General features: G+C 46.3%; 1 protein-coding gene across 3 annotated transcripts in view; it reads right to left on the bottom strand.

Moving 5' to 3' along the window:
* Positions 1–25,114, bottom strand: part of TRIM16 (tripartite motif containing 16) — a 53,659-nt gene that overhangs the window by 13,655 nt on the left and 14,890 nt on the right. Inside the window, exon 1 of one of the 3 annotated variants that reach the window (XM_030922841.1) lies at positions 9,370–10,093. The exons of 1 other annotated variant lie outside the window; for it this stretch is intronic. In XM_030922841.1, the coding sequence (XP_030778701.1) occupies positions 9,370–9,867 (498 nt within the window). In that variant the 5' untranslated portion in view covers positions 9,868–10,093. Of the gene's footprint in view, positions 1–9,369; positions 10,094–25,114 lie in introns of those variants that run through there. One more of the 3 variants, XM_030922842.1, reaches the window with a different exon arrangement.

The following is a 25,114-nucleotide window of genomic DNA, read 5'->3' as shown; positions in this document are numbered from 1 at the left end:
GAATTAAGGAGGAAGGACCCCAATGCATAGAGAAGGATACAGGCATTCTCCGGTCCTGACATCCCCGCCCTTCTTCCCTGGAAAGAAGTTTAACCTCTGTGGTTGATCTCAGAAATCAGCCGGGAGGCATGAAGAGTCAGCAGTGAGTCCATGCCCTCCGGGGGCTGCAGTCAGCATGAGTCAGCAAAAATACAGTGAGCACATATGCCATGCTGCTCACCATTTCAAGCATTTTGTGGATTACCTCACACCATCCTTGCCATACCCATACTAGCTGTAAACCAGAAATAAAGTCCTAAGACCCCCAACAATCTGAATGGATTCCTCCTCTCAGCAAAGGGCATTCCAAACTGAAAAACTAGTTCAGGCCATGATGGGAAGGGGGGTCAGACATGGCTCATTATAACCTCCTCCCTTGTGGAATTACTGATACAGCAGACTCTTTCAGTCTGATAAGAAACATTTACAATCTCTTCTCTCCAAAACCTCTTCCCTGGAGGCTTTACCCACATGATAAAACCTTGGTTTCCACCACCTCTTATCTTAACTCAGACATTCCTAAGTCTTGAGACAATAACTTGACTCTTTCAACCAACTGCCAATCAGAAAATCTTTGAATTTACTTATGACCTGGAAGCCCTGGCTTCCAGTTGTCCCACCTTTCCAGGCCAAACCAAATTATATCTTACATATATTTGATTGATGTCTCATGTCTCCCTAAAACGTATACGAGGCTGTACCCCAACCACCTTGGGCACATGTTCTCAGGGTCTCCCGAGAGCTGTGTCACAGACCATTGGTCTCCCATATTTGGCTCAGGATGAATATCTTCAAATATTTTACAGAGTTTGACTCCTTTTGTCAACACAGGTAAACATGATTATTATTTCAAATGTACAGGTGACAAAATCAAGTCATGTTTCCAAGTTCATCAATGGAGTTGACCCCAGGCTGACCCCACAGGAGCCTCATAGGCAGTGCAGGGTTGGAGTCAGATGGCCAGGTGGGAAGTCCACATTTTTTTTACTTAGCAGTTGAGAATTTGGGCAAATTTACTTATGACTAGCAAAAACAAACTTTCTTTGTCTTATACTCACACAACACAGAACACTTTCACAAAGCCATTCTCCAACATCAGCTGGGTGTCCTAAAATGTAACTCAATTCTGACACTCCCTACTTGGAGATGGAAGAGATGCACGGGGCAAGGGATGTGGGAGGGAAGTGACACCTCCATGTCCTCTCCAGGTGCAGGGTGCACACCCTCCAGGGACTTCCACTCCTTCAGCAATCCAGAAGCTCCCAGAAGCCCAGCCTTTTGGGTTTGTTTGTTTGTTTATTTTGAGATGGAGTCTCGCTCTGTCTCCCAGTCTGGAGTGAAGTGGTGCGATGTCGACTCACTGCAACCTCTGTCTCCTGGGTTCAAGCAATTCTCCTGCCTCAGTCTCCCAAGGAGCTGGGACTACAGGCATGTGTCACCACACCTGGCTAATTTTTTTTTTGTATTTTTAGTAGTGACGGGGTTTTACCATATTGGTCAGGCTGGTCTCGAACTCCTGACCTCAAATGATCTGCCTGCCACCCCAGCCTCCCAAAGTGCTGGGATTACAGGTGTGAACCATCGCGCCTGACGCCTTTTGGGTTTATATGGAGGCTTCACTGTGCAAGGCATGATTGATTACATCATTGGCCATTGGTGATCCTCTCAACCTTCAGCCTCACTTCCCTCCCTGGAAGAGACTAGGGAGATGGGGCTGGAAGTCAAACCCTTTAATCACAGGATTGGCTCCCTTGGCAACTAGCCCCCAGCCTGAGGCTCTCGGGAGCCCTCTCAGTCACCCAGTCATCTCACTGGCATTCAGACACTTATCACTTCAGAGTCTGGGGTTCTAAGAGTTGTTGGGTGCCAGGAAATGGGGGCAGAGACCAAACCTAAGTTTCTTTTTTTTTTTTTTTTTTTTTGAGACGGAGTCTTGCACTGTCACCCAGGCTGGAGTGCAATGGCGCAGTCTTACAACCACCACCTCCCGGGTTCACGTGATTCTCCTGCCTCAGCCTCCGGAGTAGCTGGGATTACAGGTGCACACCGCCACATCTAGTTAATTTTTGTATTTTTAGTAGAGACAGGGTGTCACTATGTTGGCCACGCTGGTCTCGAACTCCTGACCTCGTGATCTGCCCACCTCAGCCTCCCAAAGTGTTGGGATTACAGGTGTGAGCCTCCGTGCCTGGCCTGTTTATTTCAGAACTTAATATCTCTAAACTTCCATTTCTTCACCTGTGAGAGGGGGATCAGTAAAGTGTTTGCTTCATAGGATTAGGAAAGAATGGACTAATGAGATAACGTATGCCAATAAGAACTTTGTATAGTACCAGGGACATTATTAATGAGCTCCATAAATGTCAGTGGGTGCCAGCATCGTCACATCATCATTATTACTCCTGCTACCATGGCTGCTTTGCATTCATGTTCTGTATTCGAAGGCAGAGCCAGCCCTTCTAGCCCAGGCAAGTGCCTGTTCAAGAACCTCGGGTTTGCCTGCTTTGGCCTCAGCTTCAATCTTGCCTCCTGGGATGCACTAAACATCTTCCACCAAGAGGTGTGCCAAGGCGCACTTAAGCCTTTGTGAACTTCAAAGACCCTGTCACTTTCCTACTTCCATAAGGGCAATACAGAAAAAGAAAAAAAAAAAAAGAATAGCTTTCACCGCTTTTAATAGCTTCCCTCTGCATTTAAAGCTGCGAGTCATTATGCCCTGATAGAACTCAGAGGGCATAAACTGTCTCTCCATTCTCCACTGAAGACGGCGGAGGTGGGGAATTCCAGGCCCCCTGGGGAGGGAAGTTGCTGCAGGCAGAGGACTCATCTCTCCAGGACACTGCAGAAGGCAGGAAATGTTAGCTCAGGCTCCAGGTCACTCAGAGTGGAGCTGAGGGGGCCCCAGTGACCTTTCACCTTTGATACCTGAGACCTGATGCCTGGGAGTGGGGAGTGGGGGTGGGTCTGGCCTATTTGGGGGCAATCCTGGATTCTTAACCTACGAAAAAGGCTTACACAGTGATCCATTCCAGGGGAGAGAAAAGGAACATGAGCTGCTTGTTTAAAAGTGGTGGAAGACACAACAGAACACACCCTAGCAACAGGCTCCTACAACACGGCATCTAAACAGCAGGGACAGAAGAATGTGTTAAAGCAGTCGGCAGCAGCAGGGCCATAAGGAGGCACCCAGGGAGCATCCAGAGAAAGGGGCTTCTCTCTGCTATTTGCAGACTACCATAAAAGGAGAGAAAAGGACTCCTTAAGCACACAATCGGGGACCTTCCTGAGTCACCCCAAGAAAAGGCACTCCCAGTTACCTCAAAAGGTGGAGCCACTTTGGAAGACTTGTTTCTCCAGTTATTCCTGTTCCTAGAAAATGATGGGGTGCCTCAGACTCTGGCTTCAGGGTTTCCCAAGAAGTCAGCCACACACACGTCTCAGGTAAGGGTGAGCCCTGCCCAGAGGCAGGACTGTGGTGCCCATGAGCACAGAAAGCTCTGGAAGGCAGGGCACAGACAGCTCTGCCTGCTTCAGCAAGACAATGGACAAACGTGTCAAAGGCACACTATTTAGAGTCCGGAATATTATGTGACCGGCCACGTGCTGGCCACATGGGCTTCATCAAGCCATTCAAGTCATTTAGCTTCTTATCTGGTGCAAGACTACATCAATATGCTAACAGAAGGGTTCCTTCTGCTACAGGGCAAAGGCGGCACACAGAGAGTGACGGCCAGGTCATGTTAGAGATGAAAAATAGGAAGAACAGGGGGAGTGAGAAGAGAGAAGAAAATCCCAGACTGTGCCATTTCCTTTGTATTCCAAGCACGCAGGGTTCGCCGTTCTAGAGAAGGCAGTGCTAGCGTTCACCTGGACGCTGACTGCATTCCTCGGTCAGCTGGTCAGAATTCACCATAGGACATATAGTACATGCCAGCTCAGTCACATAAGACACACACTCCCCCCTCTCAAAATACAGCCTGGGAGAATAAGAAAAACCAAGTTACGTGATACTGAGTCCTGGGCATTCCTCAAAATGGCTGAAAGAAATTCTTTTTTTTTTTTTTTTTTTTTTTGAGATGGAGTCTTGCTGTCACCCAGGCTGGAGCACAATGGCGCAATCTCGGCTCACTGCAAACTCTGCCTCCCAGGTTCAAGCAATTCTCCTGCTTCAGCCTCCTGAGTAGCTGGGATTACAGACGCCTGCCACTGTGTCCAGCTAATTTTTTTTTTTTTTTTTTTTTTTTGAGACAGAATCTCGCTCTCTCGCCCAGGCTGGAGTACAGTGGCGCAATTTCAGCTTACTGCAAGCTCCGCATCCCGGGTTCACGCCATTCTCCTGTCTCAGCCTCCCCCGTAGCTGGGACTACAGGCGCCCACCACCAGGCCCGGCTAGTTTTTTGTATTTTTAGTAGTGATGGGGATTCACCATGTTAGCCAGGATGGTCTCGATCTCCTGGCCTCATGATCCAACCGCCTCGGCCTCCCAAAGTGCTGGGATTACAGGCGTGAGCCACCGTGCCTGGCCAACAGTTGGTTTTTCTATGTAGACAGTCTTATCAACTGCAAATGACAATATATTATCTTCTTCTTATTTATTTATTTATTTTGAGATGGAGTCTTACTCTGTTGCCAGGCTGGAGTGTTGTGGCACGATCTTGGCTCCCTGCACCTCCGACTCCCTGATTTAAACAATTCTCCTGTCTCAGCCTCCCAAGTAGCTAGGACTATAGGCATGCACCACCATGCTCGGCTAATTTTTTTTGTATTTATTAGAGACGGGGTTTCACTATGTTGGCCAGGATGGTCTCGATCTCCTGACCTCGTGTTCTGCCCACCTTGGCCCACCAAAGTGCTGGAATCGCAGGCATGAGCCACCATGCCCACTCAAAAATTTATAATATTTGTCATATTTACCTTTTGGGAGACAGGGGCCAACAATATAAAAGTAAGTTGCAGACATGATCATACCTTAGCTTTCATCATCTCAGAGGGCTGGATTCTAACTCTTTAAATGATGCCTTCATGGCTTTCCTTTTCCAGTAGTTCTCTGAACTATGTGAATACTTAATATTATTATTATTATTATTATTACTTGAGACAGAGTCTCACTCTGTCTCCCAGGCTGGAGTGCAGTGGCGTGATCTCAGCTCACTGCAAGCTCTGCCTCCCGGGTTCATGCCATTCTCCTGCCTCAGCCTCCCAGGTAGCTGGGACTACAGGCACCTGCCACCATGCCTGGCTAATTTTTTGTATTTTTAGTAGAGACGGGGTTGCACCGTGTTAGCCAGGATGGTCGCGATCTCCTGGCCTCGTGATCCGCCTGCCTCGGCCTCCCAGAGTGCTGGGATTACAGGTGTGAGCCACCGTGTCCAGCCTAATTTTTGTATTTTTTCAGTAGAGACAAGGTTTCGCCATGTTGGTCAGGCTGGTCTCGAACTCCTGACCTCAGGCGATCCACCTGCCTCAGCCTCCCAAAGTGCTGGGATTACAGGTGTGAGCCTCTGCTCCCAGCTCAAGTAATTCCTTTCCCAATTGGCCACATACACATATCATCCACCTTTCGGCTGCCAGCAAACAGGCTGTGAGTGATGCCAGTTAACTGCTCCCCAAATGAGCATGGATACTTTTGGCTCTAGATACTTGGCTCTTGCTCACCATGGAGACCGTGTCTGCAGTCAGCATTCAGCCCTGAAGTTTCTGGGACTGATGCGGAGGTTCAGTGTCGTGGCCTGGCATTAACGCTCTCCAAAGATCTATAGAGGACAAGGCTCAGCTCAGGTCTTCCTGCTTTAGGACCCTGCCCTGACCTTGCTCCCAGGGTTGGCTCCACAGGTGCAGTAATTGCACTGTGCCAGCCTCTTGGTACCCCATGGAGTTAGGGTATGTGTCTCGGCTTCCTGATTAAAGTCCAAGCTCCTGGAGGCGAGACAGTGCAGCCCAGCACTTAGCGATAGGAAGCACTTAGTAACATTTGATATGGTTGAGGAAAACGAAAGAACCATACCTGCTTCATGGATCAGAACAAACAGGAAAGGCAGTCATAGAAGGAGTCCAGATTTCCTGTACACACACACACACACACACACACACACACACACACACACACACACGATCTCATTTCCACATAGCAAGCCTGAGATTCAGAGAAGGTGAGAAGACTTGGCAGCCAGCAGGCAAGACCAGCAGCTCTTAAAACCAAAGGGGCGGCTAGGCGTGGTGGCTCACACCTGTAATCCCAGCACTTCGGGAGGCAGAGGCAGGCGGAACACCAGGTCAGGAGATCGAGACCGTCCTGGCTAACACAGTGAAACCCCGTCTCTACTAAATATACAAAAAATTACCCAGGCATGGTGGCGGGCGCCTATAATCCCAGCTACTCGGGAGGCTGAGGCAGGAGAATGGCATGAACCCAGGAGGCGGAGCTTGCAGTGAGCAGAGATCATGCCACTGCACTCCAGCCTAGGTGACAGAGCAAGACTCTGTCAAAAAAAAACAAAAAAAAACAAAACAAAACAAAAAAAAAAACAAAAGCCTGGAGATGCTGGGCTGGGTCAAAGGGAAGTGCTGACGTCCCCATGAAAAATAGCTGGGCTCTGGAAGCTCAGCAGGAGAGAAAAGACAACCAAAGAACACCCACTTCTCAAAGCACACAGTGTCTGCCCACCAATGTGGCTAGAAACCATAGGAACTTCAGAAAGGGCTCACTTGGTTAACTGAGAAATGAGTCGTTCTGTGGACCCTAAGCAGGATCTCAGCCACTTTGTGTCTTCATGGTTGACCCTGCCGTTTGCAGTTTCCTATACACAGGATGACTGCCCGAGTAATTAGCTCTTCACACCACCCAAAGTGACCTTCAGTGAGTGACTACAGCAGGCCTGGGCTAGCTGAAAGGACTACTGGACTTCCGGAGCCTTAGTTATGTCTGATGACTTTCAAAATCATCCTGGTGGAGGCTTTAGCCTCGTCAAGGTACTGTGTCTTCTAGGCTGGTCTCCTGGGCTCCTTGCAAGAAACCTTTTGGCTTCTAAGATTTGGACAAGCCACCTAGAGTGTGGCTACACTTACAGAGTAAACTTGCTCTCCGAGCTGAAAACAAGGACACAGGATGGGAAGGACAAGAGCTCTTTTAAGCAGACCAGAAAGCAGAGGGATCTGGGGAATGGGGCTTTAGCACTGTATCTAAAGCCATGTTGCTTCTCAGCCCCAAACTGCCCTTAAGCCCATTCCTCAGTTGTCCTCATTTTACCTTAGATATTTATCTCCTAGGACGTCTGAATTCAGAGTTCTGCGTGTGCTCTACACAACTCCTCCTGCTCGGAACTTCAATTACCCCACGTCTCTGTAATACATTAGGTGCCCTATATTTAAAATTTACATTGTGTCTCTGTTGGTACAGGCATAGAACGTTTCTGCAAGGAAACAAGTGTAGACAGTATTAGTCTTCGAGGAGAAAAGGGAGGTTTGGTGATCTGGGATGGACTGGGGACCCTCCTTTCCTAGTAAATTCGATTGCACTGTTTGGTGGAGATTGCTATTCTTACTATTATTTGAGACAGAGTCTCCCTCTCTCACCAGGCTGCAGTGCAGTGGCCTGATATTGGCTCATTGCAACCTCCACCTCCCGGGTTCAAGTGATTCTCCTACATCAGCCTCCCTAGTAGCTGGGACTACAGGCGCCGCCACCATGCCCAGCTAATTTTTTGTATTTTTAGTAGAGATGGAGTTTCACTGTGTTGGCCAGGATGGTCTCGATCTCCTGACCTCGTGATCCACCCGCCTCGGCCTCCCAAAGTGCGGGGATTACAGGTGTGAGCCACCACACCCGGCTGGTGGAGATTATTGTTTAACATCGTCATGCATCACTTTTCCAGTTACAAATAAGAAAATTCTTGTATATGTGTGGCAGGTTTTGGTGCAAAAAAAAAGATATAACGTTGTGATTTTTGTGTCCTTTCTTCATGTCTCTCCAGTAGGATGACTTTCCAGAGGCTTCCATTCCTCACTCTGTGACTTAGTCGACTATGAGCTTGGACAAGTGTGGTGGAGATAATGAGGATATGAGATAACTTCATAGTTATTTGAAGATTGGGTGAGAAAATCCACAAAAAGCATTTAGCACATGGCAATACTCAATGAAGGCTGTTTTCCTCAACTCTATGGAGCGTTGTCCTTTGATCTATTTCTTCATCTACCTGTCCTCCAGATGGGACACTCCCTACCCTGGAAACGCTGGAAACAGTTTGGCAAGTGGCTTCCCGGGCCGGAAACGGTGACTCATTGGCATCTGGAATACAGAGGTTTCCAGAAAAATCCCACTAGCACCAGCTAAAATCTATGTCTAGGGATTGGCAGAGAGGAGGGGCCCTGGCAAGTAGACCCCCTTTCCCAGAAACCTTTTTCCTTTGATGCCAGGGAACATTTGCCGAGAAATGGCCATAGGTCTGCCGTCTGCACGCAGTGTCAACAGGGAACTTCCTTGATGATGAATGTAAGAAATGTGGGACAAACGTTAACTACACTTCCTGACTGAAAACTAAAAGTGTTCGTTGAAAGTCAAAGTAGAAGAAAAAAAGCATATAAAGTGCCAAACCAATTTCCAGGAACTTCTCCAGGATCTAGCTTTAGGGCAAAGAAAAATGAGTTGTTCTAGAAACAGTTTCCTTATCTGATGGAAATAAAAACGACGGGTGATGAGCATGATGTTTCTTAGTCTCTCCTGATACCTCCACCTGGTGAGGAACTTTTATTTTCCCTAAGCCATCTGTGACATTATATCTGGACCTAAGTTTCAAATTCTCTGCTATCTTAGCACTTTTCAAGCTCTTAGATTTCCTGTTATCTCCAGAGGGGCCCGTTCTACTGGTCTCTTGTTTGGGGTAAAGAGAAAAGGAGAAACTAGGAGAAAGAGTTGTTCTTTTCTCTTGAATTTTTGCCAAGGTTTTATTTCATTAATTGACAATGGATGTGCCATGCAGATCCAGCCAGACGGACATACCACCGTCTTAAGCCCCACAACTTCTGCGCCCTCCACCCAAAGCTGTATAAGGCACAGCAGGAAACCAGCAAGCAGGAGGAGACAGCGACACAGACAAGAGATTGCACAGAGACATTGGGACAGAGATGGGGACAGAGCAACCTACTCCACAGTTTCCAAAACCAAGTGCAATGTATATTTACACTGACCCAGCAGGCAGACGCTGAGACTAAAGTCTTTTTCAGGTATGCTCAGCGCATAGTAGTGGTGTCAGTGGACCCAGCAGCTGCAGCCAGCCAGGCATACCATCCCCCACAGCCCTCTCCCAAATGGATGAATGGACCCCAAGCACTCACCTCCTTATCCCTGCGGGCTGCATCCAGGGAGACTATGGTGTGGCCACTGTGCTCCTGACAACAGTCCTGGCAGATGCACTGCTGATCAGGGCAGCAGAAGGCAGACAGTGGGCTGTGGTGGGCAGGGCAGTACCGCCAGTTGTGGTCCTTCACTGGTTCGGTCAGCAGGTGGCTTTGCAGTTTGATGTTCACCTGATGTGGCTGCAAGTGCTCTTCACAGTAATTCACCATGCAGGTTAGACAGGACTTCACCGCCTTCACTCTTCTGGTGTTATCAAGGCAGAAGTCACACAGGACCTCCTTCCCCTCACCAGCAGGATCCCCCTGTTCTGCAGAGTCACTGTCCTGTTCCTCTGTCTCCCCGCCAAGCTTCTCTGAGGAGCCCATGTCCTCTTCTTCCACTGGGCTGGCCGACACAGAGTCCAGGCTGAGGAGGGCTGGGGGCTGAGCAGTGGCCCTGGGCAGTGGCCTTGGAGCCATCAGATCCAATTCAGCCATCTGGGAGGCTCTGCTCCTGGGCTGTCTTTCTTCTGTCCCTTGGCCCAGGATCTGTGCAGCCCAAGTCAGACAAGAGAACCACGCCTAGATGATTGCAGCTGCTGCAAGATTTTAACTGTTTCCTCCCTCCCAGAGGAAGCTCAGTCTCTCATTACTGTGTCCTGGCATTGGATGGCAGCCAGATGGATGACGACAACGCAGCTAGATTACTCAGGCTCAGGACAGCCGGCTCAGGCTCAGGCTTCCTCCCCAGGTCCAGCCCTGAAACTTCTCATGTGAATCATCTGTACCCTATAGGCTCTGCTGAAGACCACGTGTCTCTGTGCCTGCTCCAGAAAGGACTGGAGATTCCTGAGCTCTGTTATAAGCCTATGTGCCTTTGTGTGGTCTGACAAGCTACATATTTTTGTTTTCATTTTATTTTATTTATTTATTTATTTAATTTTTGAGACAGAGTCTGGCTCTGTCGTCCAGTCTGGAGTGCAGGGGCGCAATCTCGGCTTACTGCAAGCTCCGCCTCCTGGGTTCACACCATTTTCCTGCCTCAGCCTCCCGAGTAGCTGGGACTACAGGCACCCGCCACCACACCCGGCTAATTTTTTGTATTTTTAGGAGAGACAGGGTTTCACCGTGTTCACCAGATGGTCTTGATCTCCTGACCTTGTGATCCGCCCGCCTCAACCTCCCAAAGTGCTGGGATTACAGGCGTGAGCCACTGCGCCCGGCCTATTTATTTATTTATTTATGAGATGGAGTCTCGCTCTGTCACCCAGGCTGGAGTGCAGTGGCGTGATCTCGGCTCACTGCAAGCTCCGTCTCCCAGGTTCACACCATTCTCCTGCCTCAGCCTCCCAAGTAGCTAGGACTACAGGCGCCCGCCACCACGCCTGGCTAATTTTTTGTATTTTTAGTATTTTTAGTAGAGACGGGGTTTCACTGTGTTAGCCAGGATTGTCTGGATCTCCTGACCTCGTGATCCACCCACTTTGGCCTTCCAAAGTGCTGGGATTACAGGCGTGAGCCACTGCATCAGGCCTTTCGTTTTCATTTTTTTAAAGAGATGTAAAACGTAAGGACTTCAACACCAGGACAGCCATTCATCTACTCCCATCTCATAGAACTGGACATGAGGCAGCTAGTAATAGGATGCATGTTCCTTTTCTTTTTTTTGAGACAGAGTCTCACTCTGTCACCCAGGCTGGAGTGCAGTGGTGCGATCTTGGCTCACTGCAACCTCTGCCTCCTGGGTTCAAGCGATTCTCCTGCCTCAGCTTCCTGAGTAGCTGGGATTACAGGCGCCCACCACCACACCTGGCTCATTTTTGTATTATTAGTAGAGACAGTGTTTCTGTGTTGGCCAGGCTGGTCTCGAACCCTTGATCTCAGGTGATCTGCCTGCCTCCGCCTCCCAAAGTGCTTGGATTACAGGTATGAGCCACCGTGCCCAGCCAGGATGCATGCTTCTGATGCTGACCTTTCCATATTATCTTCCTGAACATTCCAGTAATGTCCGTCGCACTCCAGAAGATGAACGTCATGAGAGTACTCAGTGGAGATCAGGAGGGTCAGGGAAGACTTGTCTTCTTCCACAGAATGCTCCATTCAGCCCCTTCAGGTTAATAGCCCTTTTGCCCACTTAACAAAACGTTCCTAGACATGGTGTTATAGTTGGAACATTTGTTCCCACAAACCTCATGTTGAGATTTGATCCCCAATACTGGAGGTGGGGCCTGGTGAGAGGTGTTTGGGTCATGGGGGTGGATCCCTCATGAATGGCTCAGTGCCATCCCCACAGTGATGAGTGAGTTCTCGTTCTATTAATATTAGCTGCCACGAGATCTGATGGTTAAAAAGAGCCTGGCATCACCCCCTCTCTTGCTTCCTCTCTCTCCATGTGACCTGCCCACTCCAGCTCCCCTACCCTTTCCACTGAGGATGGAAGCGGCCTGAGGCCCTCACCAGAAGCAGATGCCAGCACCATGCTTCTTGTACAGCCTGGCAAAAAGCCAAAAGATCTCTTTTCTTTATATGTTACCCCCACTCCCTCATGTATTCCTTTACAGCAACACAAACACACTAAGACACATGGTGTATGAGTTTGCCAGGGCTTCCATAGCAAAGAACCACACACTGGCTGGCTTCAACAACAGAAATTCATTTCCTCACAGTTCTAGAAGCTGGATCAAGTCATTGGCAGGGCTGATTTCTTCTGAGGCCTCTCTCCTTGGCTTGCAGGTGGCTTCTCCCGTGTCTTCCATGGTCTTCCCTTTGTACACATCTGTGTCCTAATCTCCTCTTAAGGACACCAGTGAGACTAGATTATGGCCCACCCTCAATTGCCTGTTTAAAGACTTTCTCTCCAAATACAGTCACATCTGAGGTACTAAGGGCAAGGATTTCAACATACACATTTGTAGAAGAAAGAGATGCAATTCAGCCCATAACACATGGTCAGGGCATGAGACTGGAAGCCTCTAGTTCCTTAGAAGAAAGGAGCTGTGAGGCATGACCCCTGGATGGGGATACACAGTGTACCCAGAGTTTGCAAATGGATACAAAGGAATCCAGGATGGTTCCAGGGTACCTGGACCCCAAATTCTGTATCCTAGAGCTTTCTACAGTTTTCCCCAGATTTAATCAGATACATTTGAACTCAAATGGATTTGGAAGGCGAATGGAAGAGAGAGAGAGATTGGACGGAGGGGGAGGGGTCAGATCCAGCTAGCCCCAGGGATTAGGCATTAGGATGGTTCCAAGATATTACACTCCCTATGGCTCTGCACCTCTGGGGTGAGTTCTACAGGATTTGGATCAAACTAGATAAACACAGGGATGCTTCTTGTCACTGACTAGGACTTTTCAGAAATCCAAGAGACCTAGTGACTACTCAAGAGTTGGAAGGCACAGAAGACTTTATAAATTCATTCCAGACGCAGTGCTGTTTATTTTCAACCATGCATAGAATATGCATAAGTAGCTGTTTTTAGTGATGTAATGTTTCCTTACTGTCCCTGTCCTGACTGCCCTCTTCCACTGCTGAAGACCCTCAGGAGAGGTTTCCTTCTTTCTGATCCTGGCCAGGGTCAGAAACATGCATCCTATTCCTAGCTGCCTCAGGTCCAGTTCTATTGGAACAGGAATTAAAATAAATTCAAGAATGTATAACAAAAAACTCATTGTATGTAAGAAAACCCAATTCCCCTTGAGGAAGAGAAAGAGCTGAAGTCCTTTAAAAATGAACTGCCTGTTTTTCTGTGGCCAGTGAGCCTTATCTCTCCCTTTCCCAGGCATTGTGAAGACCCTGTTTCTCCAACTGTGCAGCTACAAGGTCACTAGGCAGATAAACTCAAGTTGTAAAACATGTTTTTTCCTTGAAGAGTAAATTATGTAATGCATGTCTTAATTGAATAACTGTCTTTGTTTCTTGCATCTGTAATATGCTTCCCCCTGCACAGATCTCCCCACACCCCACAAAATGCTTAAAAGGTAACTGGACTCTTTGTTCGAGGCTCAGTCTTTTTGGATGTTAATCTGACTGGGCCACTGCACCTAAATAATAAATAAGTATCCTCCTCAACCCCTCAGTCTCTCTGATTCCTTAAGTGTCCCAGAGCACTATGAGATGCAGAAAGATGAATGGCTGTCCCGTCATTGAAGTCCTTATATTTTGGGTTTTTAAAAATTGAAAAAAAAAAAAAAATGTAGCTTTTCAGACCACATAAAGTCACACAGGCTTCTGTCAGAGTTCTGGAATTTAATTCCATGGTTTTCACGTCTCCAGCCAGGACTGGCTTCTCCCAGTCCAGACCATTGTCAGTGTTTTCTCCAGTATTAATGGACAGGTGTGCTTAACTTTTAATCCCCTTTTCAGAGTGACCTGGTACTGGAGGCCAAACTGGTCCACCTGCATGCCACAGGGCCTCTGATCTCTCCAAGAAGGGGGAAGAAAAGGTAGTTGCCCTGCCTGGCCCTTTCTACAGCTTCAGTAGAAATCAGAAGGCATAGAGTCTGCTTGGGTTTCCACGTGGCTCACTTCTTCCTCATTCTTTCCCTCCCTATCTCATTCCCACCCTTTCTTCTCTCATGAATTGTTTCATACCTGCTTCTCTATGGCTAACCCTTTTAGAGCAGTTCATGGGAGAGCTCAGCCCTTCATCAATGCCCCACTGAAGTGCTGAGCTAGCAGACATTCCACAGCTGTGTGGAAAACAGGAAATGGGAATGTGGGCCCAGGCCTGGCCTGCACCAATCATTTGTCCCCTCTTTTTTTTTTTTTTTTTTTTTTTTTTGAGACGGAGTGTCACTCTGTCGCCCAGGCCGGAGTGCAGTGGCGCGTCGGCTCACTGAAAGCTTTGCCTCCCGGGTTCACACCATTCTCCTGCCTCAGCCTCCCGAGTAAGCTGGGACTGCATGCACCCACCACCACGCCTGGTTAATTTTTTGTATTTTTAGTAGAGACAGGGTTTTACCGTGTTAGCCAGGATGGTCTCAATCTCCTGACCTCGTGATCTGCCGCCTTGGCCTCCCAAAGTGCTGGGATTACAGGTGTGAGCCACCATGCCCAGCCCGTGTCCTCTCTTAACCTTAGTTTCCTTGTCCATGAAATGAGTATGTTGTCCTAAGTCAAGGCTGGTAAATCGATTTCTAGTTTGGCTCTCTGAGGAATTTTGTTGTGGCAGGGTCTAAGAGAATGTCTGAGCTCACTGGGAGATGGCATCATGCTCAGGCTGGGATGTCTGGCAGGGGCATGGGATTGGGAGTGGTGGCCCCTCTGGAGGCTCGTCTCCAGCCCTCTGGGACCACAGAATTCACCACAACTTCTAAGTCCCCTCTAATGCCAACCCTCGAAGCAGAACACCACTAGGCCCAAGCTCTGATCCTGCTTCCAGGGACTGTGACACATCCCATCAAGCCTCAAATGCCCATGCTCAAACCCCCGGCACCCAAATATTGAGGCTAGAAAGTCACATGATTCTTCTGAACTCAAATTCCCTATTGCTTCAAAGGCTCTACAGCCACCACCCCGCTTTGCTCCCAAGCAGCCCTGGGGCATCTTGATATTCTGTCTCTCCTTGGATTCTGCTTTGCCCGTTGTCTTAACCAAAATTTGAATGTCCCCCAAAGACAATTTCTCCTGCCACCTCTCAACCCGTGTAGCTCCTTCTCTCATCTCCTATGCCTAGGTGGTAGGGAAGTCCCCCTCAGCTCCCATCACAACATCTAGACCATTGCCCCTCCCCAGCCCCTTTGCAAAACCTGCTCCCCGTATGTGCCCCAAAAGACCACCCCTCCTCTCTTCCTGGCTGTCTTCCACAGCCTCTCGGTCATTTCCCTTAGCGGCAGATTTACGCTTCTGGCTCCCAGCCTCTCCTCTACCCCAACTCTGTCATTCTCAGAATGTTCTACCTCTGAATGCTTTTTGTTTTTGTTTTTTGTTTGGTTGGTTTTGTTTTTGTTTTTTGAAACAGGATCTCAAAACTTTGTCTCCCAGGCTGTAACGTAGTGGTGTAATCACAGCTCACTGCAGCCTCAACCTCCCAGGCTCAAGCAATCCTCCCACCTCAGCCCTCAGCCTCCCAAGTAGCTAGGACTACAAGTCCTCTACCACACTTGGCTAATTTATAAATTTTTAAAATTTTGTGGAGATGGGGTCTCACTATGTTGCCCAGGCGAGTTTCAAACTCCTGAGCTCGTGCAATCCTCCCTTCACAACCTCCCAAAGTGCTGGGATTACAAGTGTGAGCCACTGCATCTAGCTTCTGAATGCTTGCCACCTACCCTATGGTCACCACCCACACCTGGATTTATTTTTATTTTTAATTGTGATAAAATACACATAAATACACCTAACATAAAATACAAAAAACATAAAATTTACCATCTTAACTGTTTTTATTAAAAGACAGGATCTTGTTATGTTGCTCAGGCTGGGTTGTTTGTTTGCTTGTTTTTGAGATGGGGTCTCCCTCTGTCACCCAGGCTAGATTGCAGTGGTGCGATCATAGCTCACGGCAGCCTTGAACTCCTGAGCTCAAGTGATCCTCCCGTCTCAACCTCCCAAGTAGCTGGGATTACAGGTGCACACCACTGTGCCTGGCTCATTATAACCATTTTAAGTGTACGGTTCGGTGGCTTTAAGTACATTCACATTGTTGTGCAGTCATCAGCACCATCTATCTCCACAACCTTTTCATCTTGCAAAACTGAAACTGTAGCCATTAACCAATAATTCCTCATTCCCTCTCTCCCTCCAGCCTTTGGAAGCTACCATTCTACTTTCTGTCTATAATTGTGACTACCGGAGGCACTTCACAGAAGTGAAATCATACAGTGTTTGTCTTTTTGTGACTGGCTTATTTCACTGGGTGTAATGTCCTCCAGGTTCATTCATATCATAGCATGCATCTGAATTTCCTTCCTCACACCTGGAGTTTGCATTCAACACAAATCCCAACCTCCAAATTTATGAATTGAGAATCCTCTCTCTGATTTTACCTACAGCTTGCTTAAATGCCCTGTGGAAAAAATGTCTCAGGTTCATCAGGTGTTGACTGGACATCACTGGCTTCCTCTTAACCCCAAGCATTCAGGGGCTAAAATGAAGTCTCTCTTGCATAAAATGAAGTGTCTTTCTTGTCTTCATAAAACAAATGTAACTTCACCTAGATATTCTGTTTTCCTAAACCAAACCTACCACCAGGAATGTGAGGTCAAAGTGTGGTTCAGGATTCCTTTCTGGAATTGAGGGAGGAATCCCCACCCAGAATTCGGATGACTCAAATGCTACCAAGAGATGTGGTAGGCAATTGGTAGTAGGCAGGTAATTATTCATCTTTCACCCTGTTGAGTCTGTGACAAATAATCCCACCAATGGACAAACTGAAAGTTATGTCCTCTGAGAGGATGTAAGTAATGCCTGCCAACAGGTCCCCTCCTGGTTTAGGGGTTTAAGGCCATCACTCGCAGGACTCTAGGTTAACTCAAGTAAGAAGAGCTTTCTTAACCCAAAGACTCTCTCTTGCAGTTCCTGGCTAAAAAAGCTATCCAAGCTTTTTTTTTTCGCTAAGTAAAAACAGCCTTTAATTTGTCTCTTCAAAAATCTCACTGGACTTTTTTCTTCATTTGTGTCTCTGCTGAGTCACGCAGAGCTATGATTCACAAACACAGGTAATATTTGTCCACCAGACTTCAAGACAAATCAGCCCATCAGACTGAGAAAAATAAAAATAATATAATAAACTGATCGTAACCATGAATTTGATTGATTTATGGGACTGTACTTTATTGAGCTTGTGTCCTTCCCCCTTTTCTGGAATTAAAGGTCTTATCTCTTCTGAAATAATAGCAATGAGTGTAGGATTGGGAATGTCTGGAACAGTGACATCTAAGTCAGTCCTCCAAATTCACTCTGCAATTTTTCTCGTAAAATCTCAAAGTCTGAGAACCACTGAGCTGGAAGTCGCATCACTCCTCTAGAAACCAGCCCAGAATTTTCCTGGCTTACCTAGAGGTGCGGACCCAGTGAACTTTCTGGTTTGGGGTCACTACCAGCAAACTGGTCTCCAGCCCTGTCTTTCTCCTAAAATAAGATGGCCTCTTGGATCACTTTGGTAATTAATTACCACTAACAAAGGAACAAAATAAAGGTGAGAAGAACCACGGATTACAGACACTAAGGGCTGTTGCTCCTAGTCTCAGAACACGATTGTTGTAGTGACGGCTCCTCCCCAAGAAGGAGGGGCTGTCCCAGGGCACTGCATGTGCCTTCCCTTCACAAAGACAGGAGGACACACCTGTTGGTACAGAAGACGAGACTGCCAGCTCAGTACCCTGCACACAGCCTGAAGGACCCCACTACTGGATGAAGAAAACACCGAAGTTAGCTTCAACTGTGCCCTCAGCCACAGACATCTGCCAATTAAGGAGGTGCAGCACAGTCATTTCTTCCCTAAGCCTCTGAAGGTCTAGTCCTGGGCAGTTCTAGGGTTCTCTTTTGTCTTCCAGTGAGGTGTGGCTGTGGTACACAGGCACCACTTTGATCACTTCTCAGACCACCCAAGCTTACAAGGCCAGAATTAGCAGCTGGACCACCTAGAAACCTACGTGGGGGAGTCTGCAATGCCCTGGAAATGGAGAGCTCAAGAATTTGACCACATCTCAAATGACCTTCAGTAAATTCCAGACGCCAGGGCGTGACATTTTATGCGGCACATAGCACATTTGAACGATGCTTTGTTGAATCTCCGTATCAACCTCTGTAATTACTCTAACATTGGTATGAAACCCAAATAATCACACAAATCTAACTCTAATTACCTTTATGGGTTTTGCCTAAAAATGTCAAAACAACCTACACATAATAAATGAAGTGAATCTTTAAAAAATCTGTAACAAAAGTTCTCTTGTCCTGGGACAGGAGATGGTTTCCCAGGCCGGCTCCCCTGAGGCCCTGAGCCAATTGTTGTTTCAGCATGGTTGGTTTTCTAGAACTTGGGCAGCTGTCCAGCTCCCAGTCAAAATGGGCACCTCTAATCTTGCTATTTGCTGGGATACCACACATTCCAGGGAGCCGTACTCAGTACTCACCTTTGAAAAGGGCAGACTTATCTCAGGCCAGGTGTGAACACCTCCAGGGCACTGAGGGAAGCAGCTCAGCAGCTCAGCAAGGCCAATGGCCAGGGCGGGGCGGGCCGGGCTTGCTGGACAGGAGCACAACAGGTAGGCAAGCAGACAGACACCTTCAGGTAGCAACAAGTTACAGGGTGGGGGTGAGGGTCCTCTTGCTTTTACTAGTGAGGTATAGCCCTTCAGTGTTGGAAGGAATCTCAAGAAATCATCCCCTCCACCCTTCACCTTCCCAATATTTACTGAGAGGTTTGTTTTTTCTTTTTTTTAAACAATAAGTAAGGACGGCTGACCTAGATCCCTCAACAAAAGAAGGAAGAAACATTGTTCATTCAAGGGCCAAAAATGTGCCCCTCCCTCGACTGCTGTGGCCAGGGCCAGAGGACCAGCCCGTTTCTCTATAAATAACATAGTCGGCCTCAGCCAAATCCTCTATGGATGGCTTATGTCTCAGCAGCCACTGAAGCTCAATTCTTCATTCCACTTCCCCTGGGACACTCCTATGCTCAAATGGTTTTGATTTCCACCTCCCTGCTGAAAACCAGATGGCTCAACACTCCATATTTCTATACCCCGATTGTCTGCGTGGAGGAAGCCTATCTGTACGTGGGTTTCCTGGGATGAGAGGCAGCCCTCCTCCAAGCATGTGCATAAACTCAGGAAGCAAAGCAGCAAGAATGCTCAAAAGAACACAGAGGGGCCAGGCGCAGTGGCTCACACCTGTAATCCCAGCACTTTGGGAGGCTAAGGTGGGCAGATCACAAGGTCAGGAGATCGAGACCATCCTGGCTAACACGGTGAAACCCCATGTCTACTGAAAATACAAAAAATTAGCCGGGCATGGTGGTGGGCGCCTGTAGTCCCAGCTACTCAGGAGGCTGAGGCAGGAGAATGGCGTGAACCCGGGGGGCGGAGCTTGCAGTGAGCCGAGATCGCGCCATTGCATTCCAGCCTGGGCCACAGAGCGAGACTGTGTCTCAAAAAAAAACAAAAACAAAAAAAAAAAAAGAACACAGAGGGCATATTGCCTCCGTGACAGCGAAATAACCACTGCCTTGCCAAGAGTGTTTTAGTAGGAAGGAAACAGGCATATTAATTAGAAGACTTGGTAAATGGTATATGTTACAGAGGGCTCCCGTTATGGTCAGAAAGAAAATCTGGAGTTAGAAGTGTTAAGTGGTCGGAGTCCCGATCCCAGCACCTTTTAGCTGTGTGACCTTGGTAAGTAGCTTGCCTCTCTGAATCTGTTTCCTTCTCTAAAATGGGGATGTAATATCTGCTCCAATAACCTGACAAAAACCTTACGGTTTGTGAGAAAATGAAAGTGAACACATCGTGCAAATGCAAAGAAACTTGCATGCTAATCATATTATGGGCACAAACACAGCAGGATTTGAGAAGCTGAAGGCTCCTTCCAGTGAGTTCTCTTAAGCTGTGAGACAAGGCACTGGCCAAGGATCACCCTCCTCTCTCTAAAATGTAAGAAACCCCAACTTCCCCAGAAGCCTGTCACATTTATAGGTAACATTCATATTTCGCAGCTTCTTTCCCTATGTACTAAAAGCAAGGGTCTTGGACCTGCCCGACCCCTCCTCTCAGCGTTTCTTGGAGTCCCTGGAGCACTGTCTTCCACTAGGCACCTTCTTCTCCTACCATTGCTGCCTCTGATGCCCTGCAGTCCAAATGGTGCCCAGGTTGCCTGGTAATGAGGTATAATATATTCTGTTTGTGAGATGAAGCCCAGAGCAAGGATGCCCGGTACAATGTGTCCCTCCAATGTTACGGAAATTGCTCATTCTCTTTTTACTCAGAGAGCCTTTTCTCGCTTCAGCTCCATGATGCCACGGAAGCTGGCTTGAGAGAAGATCCTAGTGACAGATTCTGGCCTACTTAGAACCACTTTCCCACTCTGACCCTGAAATTCTGAGGTGTAGCTAAGCTTATACTTAACTCCTTCTCTCAGGATGCGTTTTCTATTAGGAGGCCCCTGCTGGGGTGCCCCACAAGTGCACTACACAGGCCCAGGCATCTGAATCCCAAACTCAACCTCTGTTCTAAATACCTCCTGGAAGAATATAGCTTTCTGTTTTTTCTTCCACAGTTTAGAAAACATGACCCTCCAACATCCATGCACTCCAGCTCCCAGGATGGGCTCTGTTTATCTGCACCAGACTTGGTTACTACAGCCTGCCGGCCAGTGGTAACTATTTCAGGGATAAAGAAGTCTTTGCAAATTTAAGCTGATGATGTATGAAAAGAACATTGATGGAGTGTCCTCAGCTCTTAAAAGAGATATTTGGAAAACTAGCCTCTTTCTCCATGAGGAGTCAGAAATATTTGGAAAACTAGCCTCTTTCTCCATGAGGAGTCAGAAACTCAGGAAGCAAAGCAGCAAGAATGCTCAAAAGAACACAGAGGGGCCAGGCGCAGTGGCTCACACCTGTAATCCCAGCACTTTGGGAGGCTAAGGTGGGCAGATCACAAAGTCAGGAGATCGAGACCATCCTGGCTAACATGGTGAAGCCCCGTCTCTACTAAAAATACAAAAATTACATCTATTCATTGCTTCTGCCAATCCATTCTCCATTCTGCATCCAGAGAAAGCTTTTCATTTATGTACTTATTTTTCTTTTTTAGAGATAGGGTCTCACTATATTGCCCAAGTTAGACTCGAACTCTTGGTCTCAAGTGATCCTTTTGCCTTGGCCTCCCAAAATGTTAGGATACCCACCCTCAGAGAAAGCTTTTTTACCTCAATTTTATTGAGGTATAATTTACATGCAATAAAATTCACCTATTTTAAGTGTCCAGGTGAATGAGTTTTGACAAATAACTCCATTCTGGTAACCACCACCCAATCAAGATAGAGAATATTTGTAGCACCCAGGAAGCTCCCTCATGCCCTCTTATTCAATCTTTCTACCATGCCTGGTTCCAGGCAACTAAGAATCTGATTTTCATCATTATAAATTCGTTTTGCTTGTTCTGGAACGTTATATAAATGGAAACATACAGTAGGCACTACTGTGTCTGGCTTATTTCACTCAATAAAACATGTATGAGATTCACCCATGTCATGGTGCGTATTAGTAGCCTGTTGTTTTCATTGCTGAGTAGCATCCTTGCTATTTCTACAGCCAACCGTGTTTACCCATTACCCCGCTGACGAGCATTTGGTTTTGTTCTACATTTGGGCTATCTGATATTATCTTTTCCCCATCCTTTTACCAGCCTACCTGGCTCTTGATATTCAAAATGCATCTCTTACAGGCATCATGTAAGCAAGTCTTGCTTTTTATTCAGTCTAATAATCTCTGCCTTGGTGGGGGTGGGTGGGATGGAACAGAACTAATAGGCTTATGAATGGGATAAGTCTAAAAGCATAAAGTATTTGTAGAGGCTTGCCTTCCTTCGTCTTACATAAACTCCAGGTACCTGCTGTTAACCCAGTGGTTCTAAAAGCATGATCTGCGGACCCTTGATGCTTCACTGAGACCCTTTCAGGGATGTGTGAGGTCAAAACTATTTTCATGATAATACTTGAGTATTCTTTGCCTTTTTCACCATATTGTCATTTGTGCAATGATGCAGGAGCAATAGTGAGTAAAACTGCTGGGGCCTCAGCACACATATCAAAGCAGTGGCACCAAACTGTGCTAGCAGTCATTGTACTTTTCCACACACTCAAAAATTGAAAATAAATTTTAAAAAGAAGCCAGTTGCACTTAAGAATGTACTTGACAACAACAGTAAAAATTATTAATTTCATTATATCTCAAATCTCGAGTCCATGACTTTAAAACATTCTAAGTGACAAAATGGGACTTCTGATGGTTTTCCAGCAAAAAATGTACATGTGCAGTTGTGTAAGATGCAAAAAGTAGCTTTTTTTTTTTTCCCAGAGAGAATATTTAACTTCCTGATACACATCTATGACTTTCTTCTTCCTATACGTTTTGGCTGACTTCTCTTTGAATGCTTCTTCATCTAAGAATTCTATCATTTCTATGGAAAGAATAAATTCTCTACCATGGTAGATCAAACTCTTTTTTTAAGAGTTCCTATATACCCCACACCCAATGGGGGTACATAAGACCCTTCAATCTTTCTACCATAGGGGTACACAACACCCCTATTGTTAACATCTTATGTTACTCTATGATAGCTGGTCACAATTAATGAACTAATATTGATACATTATTAACTGAAGTCCATACTTACTGAGATTTCCTTGGTTTTTCCCAGTGTCCTTTGTATGTCCCAGGATCCCACCGTGACACTGTTCTACTCTCAATCCCACAGTAGCCGCTATCTCGTAACCCTTGAGTGATCTCACCTAGCTCACATTCAGCTTGCTTCTCAACCTTCGACTTACAAGGGACCTATCCATGTACAGGTGGACGCTCTTATACAACTCCCTCCTCTCTGTATCTCACCCCGCACTATCTGTCTGCTTCCGCTGCTCTGAACCCCGATCTCCACATCCTCCACTCAGTGGGACCACTGTGCTCTACACAGATTCCAGCTATCTGTGCCATGGTTGGGAGTAGTTCCAAGACAGAAAGTTGGGTTGATCATGGGGTTCACCTCATGAGGTTCCCTCTGTCTGGGATCAGTTGTTTTGTGTGACCTATTGTTCACTGCCTGAAAATAGTTGTCTCATCTATTTTGTCATGTTGTACAGCAGTTTATGGTGGGAGGGCAAGCCTAGTACCACTTACTCCATCATAGCCAGAAGCAGAAGTCCAAAGAAAGCTTCAAAAAATGTAAGTCTGATCATGTCACTTCTCTGGTTAAAATCTTACCATGGCTCTAAGAATAAAGATCCAAATTTGAAAATGGCCCATGGGGTCTTGTATGATCTGAGCCCCATCTGCGCTCCAGCATCATTCCCCTCCCCCTCATTCTCCCTTCTCCTCATGTCCTCGTTCCTTCCTTAGCCTCTGGCCTTCCTTCACTCCCTTGCCGTTTTCTCCTATCTCTAGGCTTTTGCACATGAAAACACACTGTCTAACATTCTTTCCATTCTTCTTCACCAACCAGCTACAAGCCACAATAAATAAAACACTGTGAAACTAGCACAGCATTAGATGGAACAGAGTTCAAAAACAGACTCATATATGTATATATTTCAACTCAGTGAGAAAGGGAGGAATTATTCAATAAGGACAGTTAGTTCAATTGGCTAGCTATGTTATCTTTAACTTACCCCATATTCAAAAAGAAACTTCAAAGCATTAATAAGCAAAATGTATAAGGAGCTACTCCAAATTGATAAAAAGAAAGCAATCCAATAAAAATGGAAAAAGGAAATGAATAGGCAATTCATGGAAGAACTACGAATAACTGATAAACATAGAAAAAATAAACATAGGAAAAGACATTCAACATTATTAAGAATGAAATATAATAAAATATATATTAAAAATAAAATCTTGATAGTATCCAATGTTAGGAAGAGAAAAAAGCACTCTGCTACACTGTTAGAGTATAAACTAGTACAGCCAATTCATCAATATTTTAAATGTACTCTGACCCAGCTCTCACATTTCCAGGAATCTATCCTACAGAAATAGCAGCATGACCACTCAATTGCCTGTATCAGGAAAAAAACTGGAAAGAACCCAAATGCCCATTAATAAGAATATATAGAAATTATAGGACATCCATACATCAGAACACAATGCATCCATTTAAAAAATGAGATACCTCTAAATTATTTTTAAAGATGTCTACAGTATAATGTTGAAAGTTATAAGTGAGTTGAAAAACAAAGCAGTACACTACTAGTTATGCATACGTACATATACACGCACAAGAAAAGAATCTAAAAAGATACACATCAATTCTAAAGGGTAGGATTTGAAGGGGGAACTCAGGAACTCCTTTCTTTTACTTATACACTTCTACAGTATACTATTTGAATGTGTCACAAAGAATATTTCACTTTTGTAATGTAAAAAACATTTAAGTGTACTTTTTGAAAAAGAGAATACATTTGCTATTATAATCAACTGCTCAGGGTGAATTACTGTAGTTTGAGTTTAACATGGCAGCAGGAGGCTGTACCGCCACCTCGTGGGGATATACTGCCACAGTAAATTGCTCATCTAAAAATTTCTGAATCTCAGTGCCACTGCCGTTTTGGGTGGGACAGTCCTTTTTTGTGGGGGCTGTCCTGTGCATTGTAGGACGATTAGCAGTATTCCTCACCTCTATCCTCTAGGTGCCAGTAACACCCCCTCCCCCAATTGTGACAACCAAAACTGTCTCCAGACACTGGCAGTTGTCTCCTGGAGGGGGAAAAAATCACCCCTGGTTGACAACCACTAATGTGAAAGAATGAGTCTTGTGAGTGCAAAGTAGAGAAACAAAAGGTGTTCATTGATTCACTCGTAAGAATATCACACCAGGTAAAGTCTTCATGAGATAATTTCCTCGTGTCGGTTAGAATGAGTGTTCTAACCCACAGGTGCGCGCACACAGAATTATTTTCATAGCTTGGAGATATTCTGCAGTTTAAATTCAGTGACAAGAAAACCCATTTTCATCCAGTAAATCCCCAGTTGCCACAGGGCAGAAGCAACAAGGATGAAAAGCCTATCACATGTGTCCACACTCC

This window comes from Rhinopithecus roxellana, chromosome 19 (assembly GCF_007565055.1).
Source record: "Rhinopithecus roxellana isolate Shanxi Qingling chromosome 19, ASM756505v1, whole genome shotgun sequence".
Lineage (NCBI taxonomy): Eukaryota > Metazoa > Chordata > Mammalia > Primates > Cercopithecidae > Rhinopithecus > Rhinopithecus roxellana.
The sequence above is the reverse complement of the archived record's forward strand: the minus strand, read 5'-3'. Positions and strand labels throughout refer to the sequence as shown.